General features: G+C 31.7%; 1 protein-coding gene across 3 annotated transcripts in view; it reads left to right on the top strand.

The window, feature by feature from the left end:
- LOC132734100 (unconventional myosin-Ie-like) overlaps positions 1–20,462 on the top strand; it is a 52,573-nt gene extending 32,111 nt beyond the window's left edge. For 2 of the 3 annotated variants that reach the window (XM_060720817.1, XM_060720818.1), the window contains exons 19-30: positions 743–887; positions 1,706–1,820; positions 2,460–2,629; positions 3,810–3,869; positions 4,445–4,530; positions 6,747–6,896; positions 10,012–10,160; positions 10,399–10,518; positions 10,715–10,868; positions 12,160–12,186; positions 15,562–15,743; positions 17,032–20,462. In XM_060720817.1, coding sequence (XP_060576800.1) covers positions 743–887; positions 1,706–1,820; positions 2,460–2,629; positions 3,810–3,869; positions 4,445–4,530; positions 6,747–6,896; positions 10,012–10,160; positions 10,399–10,518; positions 10,715–10,868; positions 12,160–12,186; positions 15,562–15,743; positions 17,032–17,108 — 1,435 coding nt within the window. In that variant the 3' untranslated portion in view covers positions 17,109–20,462. The remainder of the gene's footprint in view (positions 1–742; positions 888–1,705; positions 1,821–2,459; positions 2,630–3,809; positions 3,870–4,444; positions 4,531–6,746; positions 6,897–10,011; positions 10,161–10,398; positions 10,519–10,714; positions 10,869–12,159; positions 12,187–15,561; positions 15,744–17,031) is intronic. The other variant, XM_060720819.1, reaches the window with a different exon arrangement.
- The last annotated feature ends 4,644 nt before the right edge of the window (positions 20,463–25,106 follow it).

Below are 25,106 nucleotides of genomic sequence, written 5' to 3'. Positions count from 1 at the left end.
GCATGTTATTATATACTTATTTTCTTTAAGTATTTTTGTTTTTAATCTTCTTATTTGAACCTCTGTAGTAACATTGTTGTTTTTACACCCTACCAATAAATCAGAAGGGAAATTCTGAATAGGCTTTCCTTTCTTCCATCCAGATTCATATCTTATCATTGGTTGGTTGTATTTAAAACTTGGCATGAATGTAAATATGACTAAGGAAATGAGACTTATTATATGCCATCAAAAATCTTACCATCAGGTATTCAGTTATGGCCCTTTGTTACTTAAAATGGTGCATTTTTATGGAAAATTTTATCCACAGTCATGTTGTAAAACTGGTTAGTTAGATTGTAGTAAATTTAGCATGAATTCTATCAAAATCCAACTGTGCATTATTGATTTATGGTCCTTTGTTGTTTTAACTTTAAATCTAGAGTTGTGTTGTTGAGTTATGGCTCTTTGTTATTTAGATTGCAGTTTGAAACCTAAAATTTCTTTCCAGAGCCACATCTTAGAAGAAGAGACACATTTAAAGGCATTTCCTACTGTACTGCATTCTTTTTAACAAAGCCAAAGAAGGAAAATTTAACCTCATGCAGGGAATTTTCTTAAACTTTGTATAATCGTAGAGAAATATAATTGAAACAATTGTCTTTTACAACTTTCATCAACTACTGAAAATATTTGCTTGTTACTTGTTACTATTTGATGGACTTGTCTGTGTTTGAAAGAAGTAACATTTATTTTGTTTCAGATATGCTATACTGACACCAGAAACTTGGCCTGAATGGAGGGGACAGATCACTCAAGGAGTACATCATTTAATGGACTTTGTCAACATGGATAGAGACCAATATCAATTAGGAAAATCTAAAGTCTTTATAAAAAACCCTGAATCTGTAAGTAATCTAAGTATTATATTAATACATTCTAGGCTTACCTGAGCACTCTTGATTTCTTACTTTACTAGTTTGTCATTATACACAAGTGATGTAAAGAAGACACCAAGATCCTTAAAGTCAAAACATGGTTGTCAAATATTGAGAACAAAGATCAAACTGGAGTCTATTTTTGGTGTCTAGTATTTCTTTTCCTTTGAGGTGTTTTAAAAAATAGCACATATTTGAACACGCACGAGACATTGTGTCATTCCCAAACCTATGTTTGGTGTACAAATGTCAAGGTTGCATAGAAGTCAAAGTCCAAAGTTCAGAAATTGAGGGTTTTTTTTGTGTCACCTTTTTGTGACCTTTTTTTGACGCATTTTATTAATCCTCCTGTGTAACAACTTGTTGTAGAGCAAGATAAACAGCACAAAGCAATGCCTAGTTGTCATTTACAAAAGTTTTTCAAACTTGAAAGTTTGTTCTGAGCATATTTTGCTTGACTTTGAAAAGTTGCCTGTATTGTTTGCTGAGGTGTGCATGATTCTCATGATGTTCCTATACACAATGCTGCTCCAACTTATACATGTAATTTTATAAAAGTCTTTAAATCATGAAACTTATCTAATAAAAATGCAAATCATCGACTTTTGTTGAAGCAATTTTTACACAGAGTAGAATTTGAAAAAAAACAAACAACAACAACCTTACAAAGTTTAATTCAAACTATCAAAATATTGGGAAAATGTGATTGGTCGACTCATCATTTTCTGTAGAAAAAACTTATTGTATTACGTTATATTGAATATATACACTACTTTCTTCAATTTTAGCTATTTTTACTGGAGGAGATGAGGGAGAGAAAGTTTGATAGTTATGCTCGTGTTATACAGAAAACCTGGAGGAAATATCATGCTAGACAACAGTATTTCAAACAGAAGGAAGAAGGTATTGATGCATGATTTACACATATTTCTTTCCTATCTTCATCTTTTACCAGACACAGAGATAGCTTTTTACCATGGAGCATGTACACTAGATAAGAAAGAAAGATATATTCTGAAGCTTTCTAGTCATTGTAAAAGAAATAGTATTCTTCACTTGTAAGGGAATTTAGATATGTCAAGTAAAGTTTATGATTATTGAATTGACTTCTTTGATATAAGCTATCTATTATGATGTAGTCATTTATACTGATTTGGCATGTTTAAAACATATATAAGGCAAATGTTGATGTCACACTAATATTGATACTGACATAGTGATGTTCCACAAATATAATGAAAATGTTATTAGAAGAATATAGTAAATCAACCTTAAAATACTACCTACTACCTACCTATCCTCTTTGTGCCAGGTGGCACATAAGGCTGAGTCTTAAATTACTAGCAGTGACTTATCAATGGCAAATTTGGCGCCAGACTTAACTGTATTGTGTTGATTGCTGAAATTAATATACTTTCATTTTAAACATCAACAAACTTGCAGATAGCTAGAAATAAGATTTAGTAGTTTGAACTAATTCTGCAGGGTACGGGTTTATTTTGTTAGTATATTTATAAAGATTGTTATGATCTGTGTTTTCAGCATCTGATATTTTACTGAACAGAAAGGAGAGGAAACGATTCAGTATAAATCGTAACTTTGTTGGTGATTATATTGGTATAGAGGAAACTCCTGCTCTACGTGCCTTAGTGGGAAAACGAGAAAGAATAGAATTTGCAGATACAGTGAACAAATATGATAGGAGATTTAAGGTTTGTGCTTCCTATTCAAATTCTGTATTAACACTTTCATTATAAAATGATTTAAGTGCAGGTTTTTAAATGTTTAGATATAAGAAACCAACAGAATTTTTTATTTACTGCATAATACTATTATTATTTGCCAGCACAATTATTTTGCAAAATTCTTGCAATAAAATTGATGAAGTTGTACAGTTTACAATTATCAAAAACAGAAAATGGAATAACTTTTCCTTGACAAAATTGCTGCTGTTTCATTTTTTTCCGGAAAAATATGAATATATTCATTATCTGCAGCTGCTTGGTTCCTCAGTGGTTATTGGTAAAATAACATTTAAGAAAAAAAAAATTTTTTTGAAAGCCATTTGAGTAATTTTCACCATGTGAATATATATCTTAACAATGTGTTTATTAAATTTGGTATCCATAATGAAAACAATTTGTAATAATAAAAAACTGTCTCTCTAGGAAATAGACTTCAAAAACAACTTAAAGTGTAACAGATACTGTCAACTGACATTTTATTTCAAAATAATAGCAAGTAGCATCACCTTGTGGTTCTCTACAAAAGTTAAATAATCAAGCTTCTAGTGTCAAAAATATCACTTATTTTACATAGGCTTGTATAGGAATGTTCATATGTCTTCTTTTGAGAAACTGCAATGCCCAGGGCTTAGATATTTGGCATGTAGTATAACCTTGGGGACCTCTACAAAAGTTTATAAATCATACCCCTTGGATCAAAATTGGCTTCAGCCATGTGTCACTTAGTTTATATAGGTGAAACTATGATGCCAAGAGCTTAGATATTTGTCATTGAGCATTTCATAGCAGATATCTACAAATACTTTAGAATTATACAGCTTGAGTATAAAATGACAAACAAAATGTGACAGCATTACTGACTTTAACATTGAAAAAAATTGTGACCTTTTCTAGCAATGTATCTCAATTGAGCGGCAATCCAGGGCCATCTTGTTAATTTAAGTCTGCCAAGCTTTTTTTGCAGAACTATGACCCCTTTTTGGCTTTTATTTTACTATCCAGCACTGAGAAAAGTGGAGCATGCTGTAGTGGGACAGGTTTTGTTTTATAATAATATGATATTTATTAAATCATATGCAATTATTTGTTATTTTGTATGCTTAAGATAATATGAATTTAGTAACATTTATTTAATTTGTTATTTCAGTCAACAAAGAGAGATCTCCTGCTGACTCCACAAAACATTTACCTCATTGGACGAGAAAAGGTAAATGTTTCTGACTAATTACTAAAGTTTTGATGTAAAATTTTTCCTGTTGTTTTGTTATTGAGTATTTAATTTAGGACATTTGTTATTTGCATAAAACTACTGATTAAATTGTAATAATTGCTTATTAGTCCCACTCACATTGATTTTGTTGTAGGAGGTAGATCTATGTAAAATTCTTCTGTTATATATATACTTGTATAGATTTACATGTCCAAACTATAATGTAGATTAATATCTTTAGGCTTTTGAAACTCAGTAGAGCTTCTTTAATTGTTTAGTTACTTTGTGAGATTATCATCGAAACTTAAAACATTATTGAATGTGCTGTGTCTTGGCATGTATCATGATAATCTAAGTCTGTACACCAGGTTAGTCTATCAAACACTCCTCTTCTTTACTTTCATTATACTATTCACTGAGAAATGAGGTATAGTGACTTTGACAGATTGATTTGCACTTACTGTTGTATCAGTAATTTATAAACCCCATCGAATTAGCAGCCAACTCTAGCTTGTCCCAAAGCTTAACTGTTTTACATAAGTTTGACTGTATTCTCATTTGCTATTTTTCAGATAAAAAAAGGAGCACAGAAGGGTCAGATGGTAGAAGTTGTTAAAAGAAAACTGCCACTAGAGGAAGTACAATCTGTAGCTTTCAGGTAATTCACAGTTTGTACTAACATTATGTTAGCCCTTTTAAAATGTTTGCTTTCGTTATTATTAATTTAGAAAGTTTTTGAAATGGTCCAATTTTTAATGTTGATGCAATTTCACAATAACTATTATCTTGTACCATGTTTACAATTTGTTATTGTATTTTACAAACATTAATTTTCTTTTGTCTATACATCAGGAAATCACTTTTCACAAGTTTATTTGTCAAAAGTTTGTACTTTGTAACCATAACAATGCCATGATCCTAGTAAATTTGTACCATAACTGGCAAACATGGCACTTTAGAATGTAATGTTAAACACATATCTACCTATACCCATGTCTTTATACAGCAGTAATGCTCCTAACTTTAAATTAATGCTCTATGAAAATAGGCATGGTTATAGTTGGTATATCTTATATTCTAAATGTTCCTGTTTCACTATTGTCTTCATATAATTCACATTTATATATCAATGCAAACACCATTATATATCTGTGACATCATTTTTATGCCCCCGCCATGTAATGGCCGGGGCATATAGTGTTACCCTGTTCCGTCATTCCGTCCTTCCGTCCTTCCGTCATTCTGTCATTCCGTCATCATCAGTTTCCGTTCATTATCTTAAGAACGGTTGGACACATTCAACTCAAATTTGACATATGGATATGTCATGAGAAAATACAGGTCAAGTTCGAATTTGGTCATGGTTCGATGATTTTTGGCAGAGTTATGCCCCTTTTACTTTGAAAATAATATAAAATTTCAGTTTCCGTTCATTATCTCAAGAACGGTTGGACACATTCAACTCAAACTTGACATATGGATATGTTATGAAAAAAATACAGGTCAAGTTCGAATTTGGTTTTGGTTCGATGATTTTTTACAGAGTTATGCCCCTTTTACTTTGAAAATAATATGAAATTTTCAGTTTCCGTTCATTATCTCCCAACGGTACAACACAATCAACTCAAACTTGACATATGGATATGTCATGAGAAAATACAGGTCAAGTTCGAATTTGGTCATGGTTCGATGATTTTTGGCAGAGTTATGCCCCTTTCACTTTGAAAATAATATTAAATTTTCAGTTTCCGCTCATTATCTCCCTCAAGGTACAACACATTCAACTCAAACGTGACATATTGATGCGTCAAAGGAATGCGCAGGTCAAGTTCAAATTTGGTCGTGGTTCGATGATTTTTGGCAGAGTTATGCCCCTTTTACTTTGAAAATAATATGAAATTTTCAGTTTCCGTTCATTATCTCCCTCAAGGTACAACACATTCAACTCAAATTTGACATATGGATATGTTTTTGGAATGCCCAGGTCAAGTTCAAATTTGGTCATGGTTCAATGATTTTTGGCAGAGTAATGCCCCTTTCACTTTGAAAATAATATGAAATTTACAGTTTCTGTTCATTATCTACCTAACAGTGTTACATATTCAATTTTAATTTGACATATGGATATGTCAAAGGAATGGGCAGGTCAAGTTGGAATTTGGTCATGGTTTGATGGATTTTTTGGCAGAGTTATGTCCCTTTCACTTTGAAAATAATATAGATATATCTTAGGAATAAGCAGTTTAAGTTTGAATTTGGTCATGGTTCAATGATTTTAGACAAACTTATCTTTCCTGAATGTTGGAAAAATTTTGAACTTTCAGTTTCAGCACTCATTCTTTTAGCCATTATTTTGGCTACAAATATGCAATATGCTTTTTCTAAAGGTTAAGACTGAATAATTTCAGTGCCTTGAACGTTGTATGGAAATGGTTTGTGTTAACATTGAAAAGTTTTAAGGGCTTTGAACTTAAAATGAAAAAAAAAAAAAATTAATGCACCATCTGAAATTTTGGCTGCATGCGGGGGCATCCGTGGCATGATGACACATTTCTAGTTCTTAAGTTATTTCCCCTTGAATTTGTAACAGTATGACTTATACAATCATTTTCTACAATGTTGTTATTTTTCAACTCCCAACAAAAAGAGACAGCTCTGTACATTTTTCTGAAAGCATCCTGATACTGCCAAGTTACATGTTTGTGTCAACCCTAGACTCTTAAATGTGTAGTAAAACTACCTTTATCAAAATTAAATCATATGTGAAATGCATTCTAATCCATGAAGTAGGAAACAAACACTGGCCAATGCTTCCATTGTAGAGGATATATGTATATATTTTGAGTTTATGGAAATTTTTCTCTTTCATTTCAGTACTATGCAAGATGATATATTTTTACTACATATACAGAATGATTATGCTAGTGTTCTAGAATCTGTATTTAAAACAGAATTTCTGTCTCTACTAACGAAGAGGTACAAGGATAAAACTGGGAAGGAATTACGACTTATATTTTCTGACAGGTAAAATTCTTCATTAGAGATAGGAAGAGAGTCAGTCTTCTGTTTTGAATAATGAAAGAATCATTTATTATTTTTTGGCCCTATCATATATCTGTACCCATCATGTGTTATCATCCAATGCCAACATTTCTTCAAAGAACATCTACAGCCAAACAAATTAAGATGGATTGATATAGGAATTAAGAATTTAACAGCCTGTTACATTTTTATGCCCCCGCCATGTAATGGCCGGGGCATATAGTGTTACCCTGTTCCGTCATTCCGTCCTTCCGTCCTTCCATCCTTCCGTCCTTCCGTCCTTCCGTCATTCTGTCATTCCGTCATCATCAGTTTCCGTTCATTATCTTAAGAACGGTTGGGCACATTCAACTCAAATTTGACATATGGATATGTCATGAGAAAATACAGGTCAAGTTCGAATTTGGTCATGGTTCGATGATTTTTGGCAGAGTTATGCCCCTTTTACTTTGAAAATAATATGAAATTTCAGTTTCCGTTCATTATCTCAAGAACGGTTGGACACATTCAACTCAAACTTGACATATGGATATGTTATGAGAAAATACAGGTCAAGTTCGAATTTGGTTATGGTTCGATGATTTTTGGCAGAGTTATGCCCCTTTTACTTTGAAAATAATATGAAATTTTCAGCTTCCGTTCATTATCTCCCCAACGGTACAACACTATCAACTCAAACTTGACATATTGATGCGTCAAAGGAATGCGCAGGTCAAGTTCAAATTTGGTCGTGGTTCGATGATTTATAGCAGAGTTATGCCCCTTTCACTTTGAAAATAATATGAAATTTACAGTTTCTGTTCATTATCTACCTAACAGTGTTACATATTCAATTTTAATTTGACATATGGATATGTCAAAGGAATGGGCAGGTCAAGTTGGAATTTGGTCATGGTTTGATGGTTTTTTGGCAGAGTTATGTCCCTTTCACTTTGAAAATAATATAGATACATCTTAGGAATAAGCAGTTTAAGTTTGAATTTGGTCGTGGTTCAATGATTTTAGACAAACTTATCTTTCCTGAATGTTGGAAAAATTTTGAACTTTCAGTTTCAGCACTCGTACTTTTAGCCATTATTTTGGCTACAAATATGCAATATGCTTTTTCTAAAGGTTAAGACTGAATAATTTCAGTGCCTTGAACGTTGTATGGAAATGGTTTGTGTTAACATTGAAAAGTTTTAAGGGCTTTGAACTTAAAATGAAAAAAAAAAATTAATGCACCATCTGAAATTTTGGCTGCATGCGGGGGCATCTGTGGCATGATGACACATTTTTATGCCCCCGCCATGTAATGGCCGGGGCATATAGTGTTACCCTGTTCCGTCATTCTGTCCTTCCGTCCTTCCATCCTTCCGTCCTTCCGTCATTCTGTCATTCCGTCATCATCAGTTTCCGTTCATTATCTTGGGCACATTCAACTCAAATTTGACATATGGATATGTCATGAGAAAATACAGGTCAAGTTCGAATTTGGTCATGGTTCGATGATTTTTGGCAAAGTTATGCCCCTTTTACTTTGAAAATAATATGAAATTTCAGTTTCCGTTCATTATCTCAAGAACGGTTGGACACATTCAACTCAAACTTGACATATGGATATGTTATGAGAAAAAACAGGTCAAGTTCGAATTTGGTTATGGTTCGATGATTTTTGGCAGAGTTATGCCCCTTTTACTTTGAAAATAATATGAAATTTTTAGCTTCCGTTCATTATCTCCCCAACGGTACAACACTATCAACTCAAACTTGACATATTGATGCGTCAAAGGAATGCGCAGGTCAAGTTCAAATTTGGTCGTGGTTCGATGATTTATAGCAGAGTTATGCCCCTTTCACTTTGAAAATAATATGAAATTTACAGTTTCTGTTCATTATCTACCTAACAGTGTTACATATTCAATTTTAATTTGACATATGGATATGTCAAAGGAATGGGCAGGTCAAGTTGGAATTTGGTCATGGTTTGATGTTTTTTTGGCAGAGTTATGTCCCTTTCACTTTGAAAATTAATATAGATACATCTTAGGAATAAGCAGTTTAAGTTTGAATTTGGTCGTGGTTCAATGATTTTAGACAAACTTATCTTTCCTGAATGTTGGAAAAATTTTGAACTTTCAGTTTCAGCACTCGTACTTTTAGCCATTATTTTGGCTACAAATATGCAATATGCTTTTTCTAAAGGTTAAGACTGAATAATTTCAGTGCCTTGAACGTTGTATGGAAATGGTTTGTGTTAACATTGAAAAGTTTTAAGGGCTTTGAACTTAAAATGAAAAAAAAAAATTAATGCACCATCTGAAATTTTGGCTGCATGCGGGGGCATCTGTGGCATGATGACACATTTCTAGTTTTTAATTGTTCCTTTTTTTAAATTTCCTAACATTTATCACTAAACCTAAAAAATATAACACCTGAAAAATGATATCTCTTGAAACTATGGTGGCTGATATGTGCCATTCTTGTTTTCGCTCCTTGACCCCGCCAAGCAAAATGTCGAGAATTAACAAGTTAAAATGGTGGGGGCGCGGAGCGAAAAGTAGCTAATTATCGGGACACAGGGGGAAGTTTAAGAAATAAAACTTCGCTCAGCAGGGATGTGTAGCGAGATTTAAAAAATAAAACGGTCGCAGGGCGAAAACATGAATGGCCCAAATTAGCCACCATATGAAACATTACGTCCTTGTCTAGTATCTTGTCTAGTATCGGATTTCTGGCCTCAATGACAATCTTGTTTATTGAAACTATTACAATAAACTATTTACTCTTTATAGATATCTTTCATTTTTAGCTGGTCTATTTTGCTGTGTCGTTGTCATGGCCGTGCAAAACTGTAGCCCGTTATTCAAACAATTTTAAAGGTATCTATATGAAACCTAGAATGCTTGCTTAACATGACAGGAGGCAGTTATATAGGAGTAATGTAAGGGGCATAATTCTGAAACCTATATTCTTGTAGTTATGACACTTTTTAACTTAGACTGTTTTGCTCTTTACAGACAAACATAACACTGCATGCTGTGCTTTTGTTTTTATTTAATGTTAGAAATATAGTTTAATCAGATTACAGCCAATAAGTCATTTGTTATTGTTACAGTTTAGATTTTGCAGTAAAAAAGGAAGGCTGGGGCGGAGGAGGTTCTAGGATGATCAAGTTTGTAAGAGGTCAGGGTGATCAAGCTGTCCTGAAAATATCAGGAAAAACTCTTACAGTCTCCATTGGTAATGGCCTGCCTAAAGATTCTCGTGAGTATATTGTACATGATTGACTGGCAAATTAGATATTTATTTTTTTAGTTCTTCCATTTACCAATAGCTGCATATTACACACACTCACTTATCAATACAAAGTACATGACTTTGGCAAGTTTAAGTCTTTATTGTCTATAGTTGGATTTATGGCAGATGGAAAAATTGAGGTCATGTAACTGTGTTTGTAGATGTTTTTTGGGTGTTTTGATTTTTCATTTTATACATTATTTAGGACCGAAGAGAAATGTTCATTCAGTGAGTAATGGTGCTCCAGGTAACCGTAGACCGTCTAGAGTGGCTCCATCCCGTCCTGCTCCATCCTTCCCAGCACCTGCTATACCAACTAACCAAAGTAAGTCAAATATATTATCATTAATTTCCTTTTTAAGAATTTTATTTTGGATGACCTGAAACATGATATGATTCTGTGATGTGATAAAAGTGTCTAGCAATGGCTGTATGGTTAACAGTCTATCATGACCGCTCTTGTCTGCTATATTTTATAGTGAAATACTTGTTTTAATAGTTCCTGTTTACTTGCTTTACAGATCCAGGAGGGAGAAAAATGTCACGACAAAAAAGTCATGATAAAACACCGTCACTACCACGTGAGGGTGGTCACAACATGGGCAGGAAGATTCAAGATGCAGTGAAGACGAGGAACAATGATTTTATGAAAGTTCCAGATTCTGGTCAGTCAGGGTAAGTCTCTGATGTTAAACCAGTCAATATAAAAACAAACCTGTATTAACCTGTGCATCTGTTATTTATCATATATATGGTAGTTCTTGATTACTTAGAATATTAATGTATATGTATGTACATATTTAGTTTTTAGCTTGACTATACAAAGTGAATGGAGAGCTACATTGGTGTCAGTATACTGGATTTTTTTATTAAAGTGTTTGTGCAATAAATATTTTTACTATAAATTCTGTTTTTGACTATATATTCCTAAATTTTTGAATATGTTAACATCAGTTATGACAGTATATTTCAGCAATTATCTTGTATTTGTCTACTTGGACTGCTCTAATTATTATATATGTTTGTTTTTTAACAATTTCTTTAAGGTAGATAATCAATATATAATAGGGTTTATATGCTTGTTGTAAACAGACATTGCCCAGAAGTTATCTCCCCTGACAACTTGAAAAAGAACTGTTCTAACATTCTTGATATATTGTCAGCAAATAAATAACACAATAGTATTCACTTATTGTTTATAAAGAATTAAATCTAAAGTAAATGAAACTAGAAAAATAAATTTGGAAGTCTTTATTGCTTCATACATCCATATGGTCAATTTGTACATTTTTGTCTACAGTGGAGTTTGTTTATTTTTAGCTCCATTTTTCCAAGAAATAAAGTGGAGCTATTATCATGACTTTGTCAATGGCATTAAGCATTGGATTCGGCATTCATTTAGGTGCACATTCTCCAAAACTATTAAAGCAATTCACTTAAACTTGGTATACATCTATAATAAAAGGAGGCCATTTCAAAAAAACAGATCATCCTTAAATCGTTTTGCCTTTTTTTTATCTTGCTTTTTTTTAACTTTACAAAACTGAAAAAACTGGAGGGCACAGTCTGCGGCACAGGTCTTGCTTTAGAAACAGGAATTTTCCTTGGGTGATTTTTCTTTCTAAGTTGTTAAAAAATTATTCCATTAAGAACTTTGGTTGCCATGGCACCAAAAGAAAAAAAAACCCTGAAAAATATTTTGTCAGTTAGCCCTAATGGCATGTGTTTGACTGCAGCTGTGACAATCTACAAAGAATTTTCAAATACATTTGTAATTTTATTTCATCAAAGTACATAGTAGATATATTTTAACAATGAGTAAACAGGAAAAACTTTTATCTGTCTGTAGAGGTGACGCATGAACATAAGGGGAGGCAACTTATGCTGTAGCAATCAGCAAATCTTTACATACCTCAGCTTTGCACCAATGTGTATTAACATCTTCTGTGTATTTTCTTTACATAAGGCATGCTAGAAATGAGGTTCAAAAGAAGTAAGTGTATTCTTGTAACTGACTGGTTTGTAGGTTTTAAACATGACATTTGACACCAGTCTACATAAAAAATTTTCCTTTTATTGATCAATTTCAAATATGTTCAGGGTACCAACCACAAATAATTGAAGACTGGATTTCAAATTTCAAGTTTAATGGCTAACAGGTGTTACAAATGATTTATGTTGTCTTTTTATTTATGCTAACATGTTTTGCTGTAAAAATTTATGTTGATTTGACTTCTTTACTCCTAATTAAACATACACAATGTACATGTATTAACCCATTACATGCTGAATGTACCAAGTCCATCAGTATAGAGCCAGGCACCACTGTTGATACTTTGTATGGTACTATAGTGTTTTTCAAAAAAATATTGGCAAAATATGTTCATATATCCGAATTCTGTAAACACTGTTCACAGTGACTCCCTGTCTATAATGACCTTTTTCATCCCATTGAAGGTCACTGTAAACAGTTTTTACTGTAGTTAAAATTTTAGCTCTACTTTTTGAAAATTTTCATGACTCAATGGCTTAAGTAGTAAGGTTCTGCTAAGTATGACCAGTACTTCAAATTAACTCTTTATTTATAAAATGTGCAGTTTACTATCCAGCACTGAGAAAAGTGGGGCCTGCAGCTCCTTGGACACCTTTATTGTATATTGATATTGAAATTTTTAAATGTTTAATAGACTATTTCAAAGCAAAAAAAAAAAACATTACAAAAGTTCAGCATGTTAAAGGTTAATCATTACAATTTATTAATCTCATGTCCCATTGATATAAATGTTTGTCATTTGCACGCCTTTTGTAGCATTTTAAGCTCACATGACATAAAGTGCCATAGTGAGCAATGAGGATCGCTCAATGTCCGACATCCTTTATACATAACATATGTATATATCTTCTGATACCACTTGAATAATGTTCATTAAACTTGGCAGTTATGTTGTTAGCATGAAGCCTATAAAAGTCATTTAGATAATGTCATTCCATATAATTTGCAGAACTGAAACAAAATGGTTAAAAATTTTCCTGTCCAAAATCACAAGGCCTACAACCTAGATATTTAAGTCATAGCATCACCGAATGATGGTCCAGGAGTTTATAATGATTCCTCCCATGAAGTAACTTCTTTAACATTGTAAAAATGTTAAAGAACCTATATGTCATAAAGTCAAGAGCCTAGTTATGTTACGGTGCATGTGGTTCTGTACCAAATTTGTTCAAATTATGCGCTTGGGGTCTCTTATTTAAAGCCACATTGCTTTTGAAATGGACCTACATAGAAAATACAAAATTAATCTTCTTAAATACTGTGCATGTAGAAACTATATGGCTTTAAGCTTTAATATATAACACGCTATGTGCATAGATTCCTAAACTGTCTAATTATCAGATTAATGGATTACAATAAGAATTTCACCACAGCATATTAGTTAAAGAAAGAGAGATCTATCATTTGTGGTCCTCTACAAAAATTATATAAAAATGACATTATCCCTTGATTGTTATTTTTGTTATATGAAATAGATAGTAAAAAGTTCAAATTCTTTATGTTCTGTGTATATTTTCAAGCTCAAATTAAAATCACAATTTAAATTTTGTGTTTTAAGTGACCATTCACATTGACCTACTTTTGAATTGGGATTTATAAATCCTATTAACTTTGACCATTAATGTTCACAATTTTTACCTGACTTTGACCATTAATGATCACAATAATTACTAAACTGTGACCATTAATGATCACAATTATTACATGACTTTGAGCATCAATGATCACAATAATAACCTAACTTTGACCATTAATGATCACAATAATTACTAAACTTTAACTGTTAATAATCACAATTATTTACCTGACTAACTATTAATGGTCACAATTATCACCCAACTGACTGACCATTAATCAATAATGATCACAATTATTACCTTACTTTAATCATTAATGATCACAATTATTACCTGCCTTGACCATTAATGATCACAATTATTACCATAAGTGACCTACGTTTAAAATATTAATTATAAGTTGACATTTTTTAAATTGACTTTACTTGTACACTTTTATATGTGACATCAAAATAAGACATTGCATGAATATGACTTGTTGACCTAAATCTGCATTGAAGAATTTTGAACATTTTCAGGTGAGCAATCAAGGGTCATTATGGCCTTCTCATTCAACTGCTTTGTAGAAGTTTGGTTTTCAAGATTAAACAAAAGTAGTAAATGTACATGCATGTGTGGCATATCTCAATTTTTTTTCATTTGTCCATATTTTTTTTGCTAGTCATATATTCATGATTTAAAATACTGCTTTATTTTGACTTAATAATTATTTCCGCAACAACTGGATTCTGACCCACCTTTGCAATGTTGTTTTAAATTTAGCTTTTATAAATGAACTTTCCTATTTTCCATTTATTTGGACTGACCATTATAATTTGCGATATACATGTATTACATCATCCAACAGTATAGAGCCTGGTCAGAAAAATACACAGATGTGCTGGCTGGCCTGGCTCTTTACTGTTGGTAATGGCTTATTACTTTCGATTTTAGCAGGGTAAAAATTAACTTTAGTGACACTGCCACCTAGCTTTTGTATGGCTTCAGAAACAAGTTTAGGATGCAGAAACCTACTAGCATCATTCATAAGCATTTTATTAGAAATTATGCAGTCTTTGGCAAATTTTATATACTATTTGAATATATAAACTTTGTGCATTCACACACACTGTAATTTAGCTTATGACAGTATGTATTTATTTTACATTGCTCAGAGTACCTTCTTACTGGAAATGTTGATTTTTATGTTTTAAATGACTAGAATATTTTACTTTGTCAAGAAGCAAATTAATTTAAAATTCAGTTACATAATACTCTGATTTTAATGACAGATTTAGTCCACAAACAGTTTGATGTAAAATTTTAACTTGTCCAGATAGCACAGTGTCTGCTACAATAACAGTAACAAACATCATGTATATGATTTTGCCATGCCTGACATGTATGCTAGACATTTATTTATGTGCTATGTGCTTTTCATGATCTTGAGATCATTCATTTTACAAAAAGTTTATAAGGACTTAATCTAAATCACCATAAGCACTGCTATTATGATAAATAAGGTGTAAGTTGTCATATGCAGATGTCTACAGTTGTTCTAAATGATATTAACCTCGTTATGTTACCAACTTTGTAATAGGAAAACTATTTTTGGACAGGAAGTGTGAAAGGTTAGATATTTGGACTATGGCATTTGTCTTTTACAAAGATTGTCTCAATTATGAGTCCAGGGTTTACATTGGTCTGAATATAAATTATATTCATGTAAAACAGAAAAGTTTGGTTCTTACATTTTCAGTGTACAGAGAAATCGTATGAGCAGCTCTAAGCCACATCCTGGAGCTGGACGTCCGAAGCCTAGACCAACACCAAAACCTAAACCGACACTCCCCCAGTGTAAATGTCTGTATGCTTATGATGCCCAGGACACAGATGAACTTAGTTTTAACGAAGGAGATGTCATAGATATTATAAAAGAAGGTAAGATTTAAATGTAAAAACTATATGATTCAGTTTTGCTTTATACAACTTCTTCGTTGAAATGATAAGTAACAAATAAAATGATTTTATAGTGTTGAAGAAACATTACCTTAAGTGATGCCATATTTGGCGCCTAAAAGAAACATCATAAAATAAACTGTCTATTGCTGTTTCATACAATAAAATATGTATATGTGTATTAACATAAGACATAATAATTTTAACACATATAATTTTCAAAACATAAATATAAAATAACTGATCAGAAGATACATTTACTTTTATAGAGAAACTAGGCTAGTAAATGTGAAAATAACACTTAATCTTGTAAAGCAAATGAAAACTGATTCACATTAATATTCAACAATTTGAGTTACCAAACAAGATGGCCGTCAGAGCTTAAAATAAATATTTAAATGACATTATCTCCTCAATCCAAGTGCAGATCTTGATGATATTTAAAAGGAATGCAGTCTTTGGGTCTTTTATGACAGTAGCTGAAATTTTAAAAGAGCGAAAAAATAATCTTTAAACAACCTTGACTTCTTGGTATATTTTGATGAAACTCAACAGAGTAGCGATTTGAATATCCTCAACAAAAAGCTTTAATTTTCTTTTGCTCTGCGAAACAAGATTACACATAATTTTCAGACTTTTTTCCCTTTCTTCTGCACACAATTTAATTTCGTAGTTAAGTAATACAATGTACATTTTTCACCCTACAAAGTAACATTATCATATTTATCAAAACAAAGAGGTTTGCAGGGGGATGTGTTTACAACAAAAGTGACAGTTTAACATATTTCTATATAATAGTTGTAAATTCTTTGAAGTAACACTTTTTGTGGTTCCTGCTTCAGTGTAGCGACAACATATAGGGATTACTTCTCCAAAGTCTGTCTCTCTGTCTGAGAGTTATGGCCCTTTAATTATTTTTACGGACTACTTTTCTTATACTACTGATACTAACACATTGCACTGGTTTCCAAGTTGAATGATTTTTGGCCGAGTTATGGCCCTTGAATAAAAAAAGTTTTTTTGGTCTGTTAAGGATTATTGTGTCTCTTGCTACGAAGTAGCTGCAACATATAGAGAACAAACTGACCAACAATCTGACCAATCACCCCACAATACAACTGCTTAATTGGCTATCATCAGGTGACACATATGATCACTGATCACTCTTGTTAATTAGTAGTTAAGAACTTCTTGCATCCAATTAAAGTTTTGTCTTTCATTTCTTTTGTACTGTAGAGTTATGTACTAATACTGGTTACATTGATTTCAGATCCAGCTGGCTGGTGGAATGGTAGATTGAGGGGAAAGGAAGGACTATTTCCTGCCAACTATGTAGAAAAAATCTAAAGCAAATGTCATTTGTGGAAAATGAGATATAGACAGATCATACCAGGATTTCTGATGACATGAAATATTTCATTTAGGCAACTGACCATGATGCTTTTTCAACATGACAATAAGTGATTTATCAACATTATGCAAGTTATATTTAAAAGAAACAAAATGAATGAAAAAGTTACATATTACATATGTTTGTTTGTTTTTAGAGTGTTTCAAACAGAAAAAAATTGTTATACATTTTCTTTTCTTTTTAATTTAACTAAAGCTTCTATGGTTGCCTAATGTCCACTGTTGTTATATTTTTAGAAAAGTTATCCATATCAGTTCTGTGTGAGGAGGTCGTTACAGCTAGAATTTGAAAATTTTAGAATTGGAAACTTCAAGGTCAATGCCTTATATCATGTGTGGCATTGTCATGTGATCTCCAATAAAATCTTTACAAAATATGCTCCTGACATGAAAATTAGCCCTACCCAAGGAGTAACTTCATTCATAAAAAACAAAACAAATACATTGTATCACCCTTTATGTTATAAACTTTTGAAGATTACTTTATAATTTTAGTTTGCTGAGAGCATAACATAAAGCATCTAAGTAAAAAAAATCACTCCAGTAGTCACTCGATAAAAATGCTGATATTAAAATAGAATTATATCATTTACACAGATGATTGATAAAGGCAATCTTGAGTCCCTTCTCATTAGTGATACTGGTAATATACATTGTATTTTGCCAAATATGTTCTTAAGTTACATGAAACTTCCCTTATTACTACTGTAAAATCAGATATTTTCGTTAGGCCAAAATTTCAGATTTCAGGCTTGCAAAAAATTCTGATTTTACAGTAAGTTCAAAGTTGTGTATACATTTAGAATTATAGGCCTTTTCTTAGTTAAGAACTGTTGGTTATTGTTATTTTGTTATATATGAGATACATACTTTATCTTAAAGGAACTCCACTGGGGTCCAAAAGCCTAAAAACATCAAATATGAATTTCTTACATAGATCTGCTGGGGCACTTAAAAATAAATGAAAAAGATAATTAAGAAAATGCTTAAAAGAAACTTGATTGAAAAAATGTATTTTTGTTCTATTTGTTGCCTGAATCAAGTATGCTAAGTATCGCAATGCTTTTCAAATTTTTTTTTTTCATAATTAGAATAATCATTATGGAAAAAACAGAGTGAGCAAATGATTAGAAATTTTGCTTAGAAGTTGTTGGTCTAGAGCCAATGAAACATTACTGTTGAAAAAATATTTACAGTCCTGCTATGTCAATAAACCTCAGTAGAGTCCTTTTAAATTCATATTAAAATTCTAGTAGGTTGGTAAGATAGAAACATTTCATGTGATAAAACTTGCCTTAAACTCATTAACATCATAAATTAAGTAATGTGCCTTCACTTGGACTTATGCTAGTTTAAAATAGGATGAAATATCCGTGGGTTAGATATATTTATAATGTTGTTGTTTTTTAAATCAAGATTTGTAAAATATCATACTCATTTTGAACCCAATTTTTTGTATAAGACAATGATCATCGTCCCTGCATTGATAAATAATGGGTATGTACCTATATGTTTACATGTAAATAACCGTAAAATATTGTACGAGTTGTCATTCGAGTATATTTATTAATAAGCTATTGATAACTTTGATCTTTAAATTATTTAAAATTCAGGATATATCACCCAATTTTGCCATCTATCATAAAATTTAGGACAGGGCCATTTTTATCTTATTTTTTAATTTACAAAAACTAAATGTTTGTAAAGAAGTTTATGTAATATTTACAGTAAGCTATATTGTTACCTGTATTTTAGTCTATTTTTATACACAGCTTATATGTACATTGTTATAATCTTATATATATTAGTTAAGTTTGAATTGTTATATCTGTGTACAGCTTGAAGTTGTTAAAGGCAGTAGATCTTTATAGTGGTGTTTTGTATGTTTACTTCTTGTTTATGTGAATACAATATAACATAATGACTGGTCATGGAGATTTCCACAAAATGTTGAAATTTTATAGAGGGTAAATGCACATTTTGTCTTGAATTAACATCTACAGAAGCATGTGGATGCATTTAAAGTCCGAGCCTGCAAGGTAAGGGAATTAATAACTGGAAGGGCTTCTGCAGATGTCATTGCATGAAAACTTCATTAGCACCTTTAAATTAGATCTTGCATAAAAGTATGCATCAACAAGTGATGATCGAAAATAATGTAGACTTTTACTGTTGCTTAGAAACAGGTGGTTTAAATTTATTACAATAACATATGAATATTATGATAAGACAGAAAAATAATATTTTTGGTAAAAATTCCAAGTATCATAGGCAATTCTATAACCATATTAATCCGTATGTAGCACACACCAATTTTGGGACACATGACGATGATGTTTGGTAACAAGAGTCTCAAAACAAATAAAATACACATGAGAAAAGCGCCAAACGTAACATCACAGTTTGATATGTGGATGCTATTATTTCAAAGTTTGACGTGATCTGAATGTTGCAATTATAAAAAAAACAAACATTTATATTGTGGTGTTACCAGTGTTTCTAGTTTGGAAATGGTGTTGTAAGACTGGTGAAAATTTGTGAAATCATAAAGTTCTGCCATTATCTCGTAAAAATATTAAAATAAACGCTAAAGATGATTAAAGTATTATTTTTCTATTACTAGTACTTGTAATTAAATGTTCCGATTTATTTCAATACATAGTTTACTTTACTTAAACTGCCTGTTTCTAAGCAATGGTAAACTCTGCATTATTTTGGATCATCCCTCGTACCTGTGTTTTTATGCTGTCGTTTCTAGCACTGAAAGTTAAAGGAAACATTATGTAGTTTCTTTAAAATAATGTAAAATTATGAACAAGCTATAATGTACTTCAATTATACCATGACAAAAAAATTGTTGAAATCACATTGGTAAGTCTTATCATTCAGTATTAATCCAGATGTTAAAACTGGTTGTTAGCTTGTGTTGAAACTCTGCTGGAATGTATTAATAAGTAAATGAGGATCATCAAAGCCAATGTAATTTCTGAAATAAAATAATGACTTTATAATTACAGCTAGTGGAGTAAAAATCTCTGACAATATACCGTAAAATCATGCTATTTGTATTTCATTACAAGATAATCACATCATATATGATTACTTTCAGAACACTGGTTCTACTGGTTCATTAAATTATTCCCCTGTAATGAATTTGATCACTCTCTTATAGCTATTTTAGAATCTCATTTTCTTTTTGTAAGTAATATTTTGATCATAGAAAGTGATTTTTTCAAGCTTTTGCTGTTAACTTTTATAGAGAATTGTTTTTAACATTACAACACTGTTAAAGTAAAATTTGTTATCACTGTACAATATTATACAATTATTGACTCGTGACCCATTGAATATGATGTGATATTCACCGGCAGATGACATATTGACCGAGGCGATAGCCGAGGTCAATATGACTTTCTGCCGGTGAATATCACATCATATTCAATGGCTCACGAGTCAATAATTGTTTTATTATATGAATATGCTAAGAAATTTTTAAAAAATCACAAATGTACAACATAATATACATGTACAAATTTTACCTCGTTGAAGCGCACGTGTTAGGCGTGCAACAACTAGTACGCGAACGCTGCGCATACAAAAATAATTCAAGTTTATACTCATCATTGCGGTGTAGCCTTTAAGTATAATAGTCAAGTAATGATATTTTAATCGAGAAATATGCCATAAAGAACAAAAAGCGACACTTATTTTTTTAATTAACTCGTGTAATTAACAGTCTACGGTGTATGATCATTGAATATGAGTCTCAATCTATTTTTAGACTGGGAAAATCCAATTCAGCCAGTTAATATGATACTACACCCAGTGAATATGAGTTTATAAAAAGTTCTGTTGACTACTGTTTGGACCAATGAGATTGCAGCTATATTTAGATCATATAATAAAAGTGAATATTATACTTGTTCAGCAAATTATAATTATATATTGTATTATGTTTTATGCAAATGTATGGTTTGTATATATTTTGATTATCATAATGTAAATAGATGGACATGATAAGAATGTGATCTGATTATCTATTTGATCCATACATGGCCAATAACTGCTGATAAGTGTTGTTTTTTTTCACTGTTGTAAACTATACAATATTATTCATCAAGATTTCACTATATTATTACATTTTGTCTTTCATATATCTTACTACATTCCTTTTATTACATGTTTAACCTTCTGCTCAATTATGTAAAACATGACAAGGTATTTAATGTTGCCACAATTGTGAGAGTCTGTCACATTTTTCTCCAGACAATATCTGATACCACCTCAGCTTTGTCAAATACATGCAGGCACTATTATTTTAGAGCTTTAGTGTCATCTAATATAATACACTATTGCCAACATCATTCAAATAGTAATAAACAAGTCACTTTATTGTAAAATAATCTTTGAAAGGGAAATTTAGCACTTCGCCAACTTGATGTTTACCAATAATAATAATCCTCCACTCAGAAACAAGAGTGTCATTTAATTACTGTTGTAAAAAGGCACCTATATTACTATAACAGACACATCATTATAATATTGGACAAAATAAAATAAAAATGTTGATATGTGATACTATACCACAATGGAAGTCAATAAAGGACTGATGAGATGCTTTATGGAAACAGTTTTAACTTGATGTTTTCAGCATAACAGGCACAAGTTTTGCACTTTACTGTCTCAAATACATTGTCCTTTACTGTCTCAAATACATTGTCATTTTATTAAACTGGAAAAAAAGAATACGAGTACATAAAATTATACAGGTATTTTTCATAGATAAAATTAGACAAATCTGTTTAGTTACAATTCATATGCAGATATTTGGTATGCTGCAAAACACAAAATGATATATAACTCATGCCATTAACTTCAAAGTAGGGGTAACTAACTTTCAAAGATTAATATAGAAAATACTACAATGTACTAGGCATGCAGCATTATCAACTTTCTGCAAACACTCAAAATGTACACTTTATGTACTTTGTTGCTAAGTAAGATCATTCATCTAAGCCAGAGGCATTCTTCAAAAAACAACTAGATACCTGAAGTCAAGCTAGATAACTAAGGTATTATCGTATCAGTGGGATTTAAAAGTAATTTGAGCCGCGTCATGACAAAACCAACATAGTGCGTTTGCGACCAGCATGGATCCAGACCAGCGCGCACATCCGCGCAGTCTGATCAGGATCCATGCTGTTCGCTATCAGTTTCTCTACTTGTAAGAGAGTTGGTAAGCGAACAGCATGGATCCTGATCAGACTGCGCGGATGCGCAGGCTGGTCTGGATCCATGCTGGTCGCAAACCCATTATGTTGGTTTTGTCGTGACGTGGCTCATTTGTTTTGTTTCTAGAAAAAATTGGCACTTTTGTTAAATAGTGTACCTATTTATCTTTAGTTTTAATTCTTTTAGGTTGAAGATTTTCATTTTCTTTTGTACATGTCCACTTCTGCCTTTGTGCTTGGAGGTACAAATGAGCTTTTTTCTTTTCCTGACAGAGCTAAATGGTTGATGTCAGATAAAGTAAGGTAGATTTTTTGATACTTTGTTTGCATAAATGAGGGAGTTTCTGTAATATTATATCATAGAATATACAGTATAATATAAATGTATATATGTAAGGTAATTATGTGATTACAAAAAATATATTTCCTGTCATAGTGATGGTACTATGAAATATATTTTTTCTCTTTTATTCAATAATGATTGTAAATTTCTCACTATCAAATATTGAATTAAAAAGAACAACAGAATAAAATACAATTATAATTATATATCAACCTTCTTGTTTATTTTTCACTTTGAAGTGATTGCAATACTCCATGCAATAAATAGAAAAATTGTGAAATACTTTGTACTACTTAAAGTTTGCAGTCACATTTTTTAGATTAGATATTTTGATTATATTATCATTATGAACCGTAAAACAATATTAGTGCCTCATAAATGTGTAGTGCAGTGACTAGTTTGACATGTATGTAAGCACAGAAAAGGGGGCACCTGTGTTTAAAGTTGTTAGATTAAAACCACTTGCCACTCACCGCTGTGGGTTTGAATCACGCAAGGGACTTTGAGTTCTTCCATGTGAGGAAGCTATCCAGCTAGCTTACAGAATGTCAGTTCTTCTACTCAGGTGGTTGTTCGTGTCTGAATTAATGCATGGAGGGGCACCCCGAGGTCTTCCTCCACCAGTAAAGCTTAAAAGTAGCCTTATGATTTATATGTTTATTTCTAATCATTGGCCTTCATGAAGGAAATTATTGCTTGTAATAAAGTTAAACTTTTATTGAATCTTTCATAAACGATCACAGATCAACATGCTACATGTATATGTCATTTAAGTGAATAAAATATGGGCATAAGAATGTTTAGTTAAGATATCACAGTGGTAGCTTGTGTATGTTTTTGGGTATTCCAAAGCTTTGTCTCAAGAATGCAAATGAGGGAAACATATCGCTTCTTCACACATGTGATAGAGAATGGTCAGCAATATTTAAATTTTTTTGGCACCATACACCCTATCAAGGAAGCTTAAACTATTAACAACATCCAATTCTTGCAGAAAGATGAACAGACTGTCAAAATATACAATGTATTGCTAATTTTGCAATAGTTAAGTCCATTTGTTGTCATTTTGAACAAAAAAAGAGAAGAGTTGTGCGTAAGTCCACTCACTTGACTATTAAAGTACTTGCCTGGAAGTGGGGATGATGATAACTAACAAGTATTTAAAATTTCCAAGCAATATAACTCAAAAGGGTTGGCCTGTGGGGTGGTACAAAAACATATAAGAAAGTCGAAAACTGGGTACAATTTTGTCAAAATCCTTGACAGAGTTTTGTCCTCTTGTTTAAAAGTGGGAATGATGGTCACCCACTTGTACCTTAAGTTTCAAAGCAATACCTCCAAGAGTACAGGAAATAAGTGAGGTGATACGGAAAATTTAACCAATAGTGTGACATAGCCATCAGCACCTGGATGACAAGGTCTCCCAATACAATAAATATACTAGTCCAAATAAAAATGATGTGCATAATCTTCATATTGCCATCTATCCGTATTTCAAGTTTCAAAAAAAAATTTTCAGTGCTTTTTTAGTTATCACAATAAATTGCTAAATTTGTCATATTTCAAGTCTATTTGTTGTCATAGCAACCAGATTTTTCAACATGGGAAGAAAAATTTATGCATAATCTCCATAATGTCATCTATTCTTATTTCAAGTTGATTTCATAATAATTTTTTCAGTACTTTTTGAGTTATCACAATATAATGATATTTTAGCTATATTTCAATTAAGATTTTTCAAATAGGAAGAAAAGAAAGACATGCATAATCTGCATACTGCAATCTATCCATATTTCAAGTTTCATAAAAAATACTTCTGGCACTTTTGGATCCAGATTTTGCAGACAATGGATAGATAGACAGAGGGCAATCTTATTAAGCCCTGTTCAGTTAAACGTAATCAGTGACATAATACTACTAGGATGTACAAATTTAACATAAGACAAAAAGCCAATAAATAGCCTCAAATTTTTTTATTCAATTACATAAACAAGGTACTATAAGTAACAATATCAAAAATAGAAAAGGAAGTGGGCCATGATGACCCTAGCTCACTCACCTGAAACCCACTACTTATGATATAGGATGCTGAATTAGAAAGTTATTTCTTCAATACAGTATTTATTCATAGGGTCTTATTATATCATGCCATTTTAAACCAGGGCAATGATCCATTTAACTTTTGGGGAAGTTTCCTTTACATTAATACTACAAGCCAAATATCTAAACACAAGAAAATTTAAACGTTTTCTATGTTAATTTAGTAAGTGACCAAAAGAAATGACTGATGACTTTGACTAACCTAGGGGGTTACAAACTTTAAGCAACACCAGCTGGAGCTAAGTAATGCATAGACTAATA

This window comes from Ruditapes philippinarum, unplaced genomic scaffold (genome assembly GCF_026571515.1).
Source record: "Ruditapes philippinarum isolate M1 unplaced genomic scaffold, ASM2657151v2 ctg4459_1_1_1_1, whole genome shotgun sequence".
In the NCBI taxonomy this organism is placed as follows: domain Eukaryota; kingdom Metazoa; phylum Mollusca; class Bivalvia; order Venerida; family Veneridae; genus Ruditapes; species Ruditapes philippinarum.
Note: the sequence above shows the minus strand (reverse complement) of the source record. Positions and strands in the feature narration are given on the sequence as shown.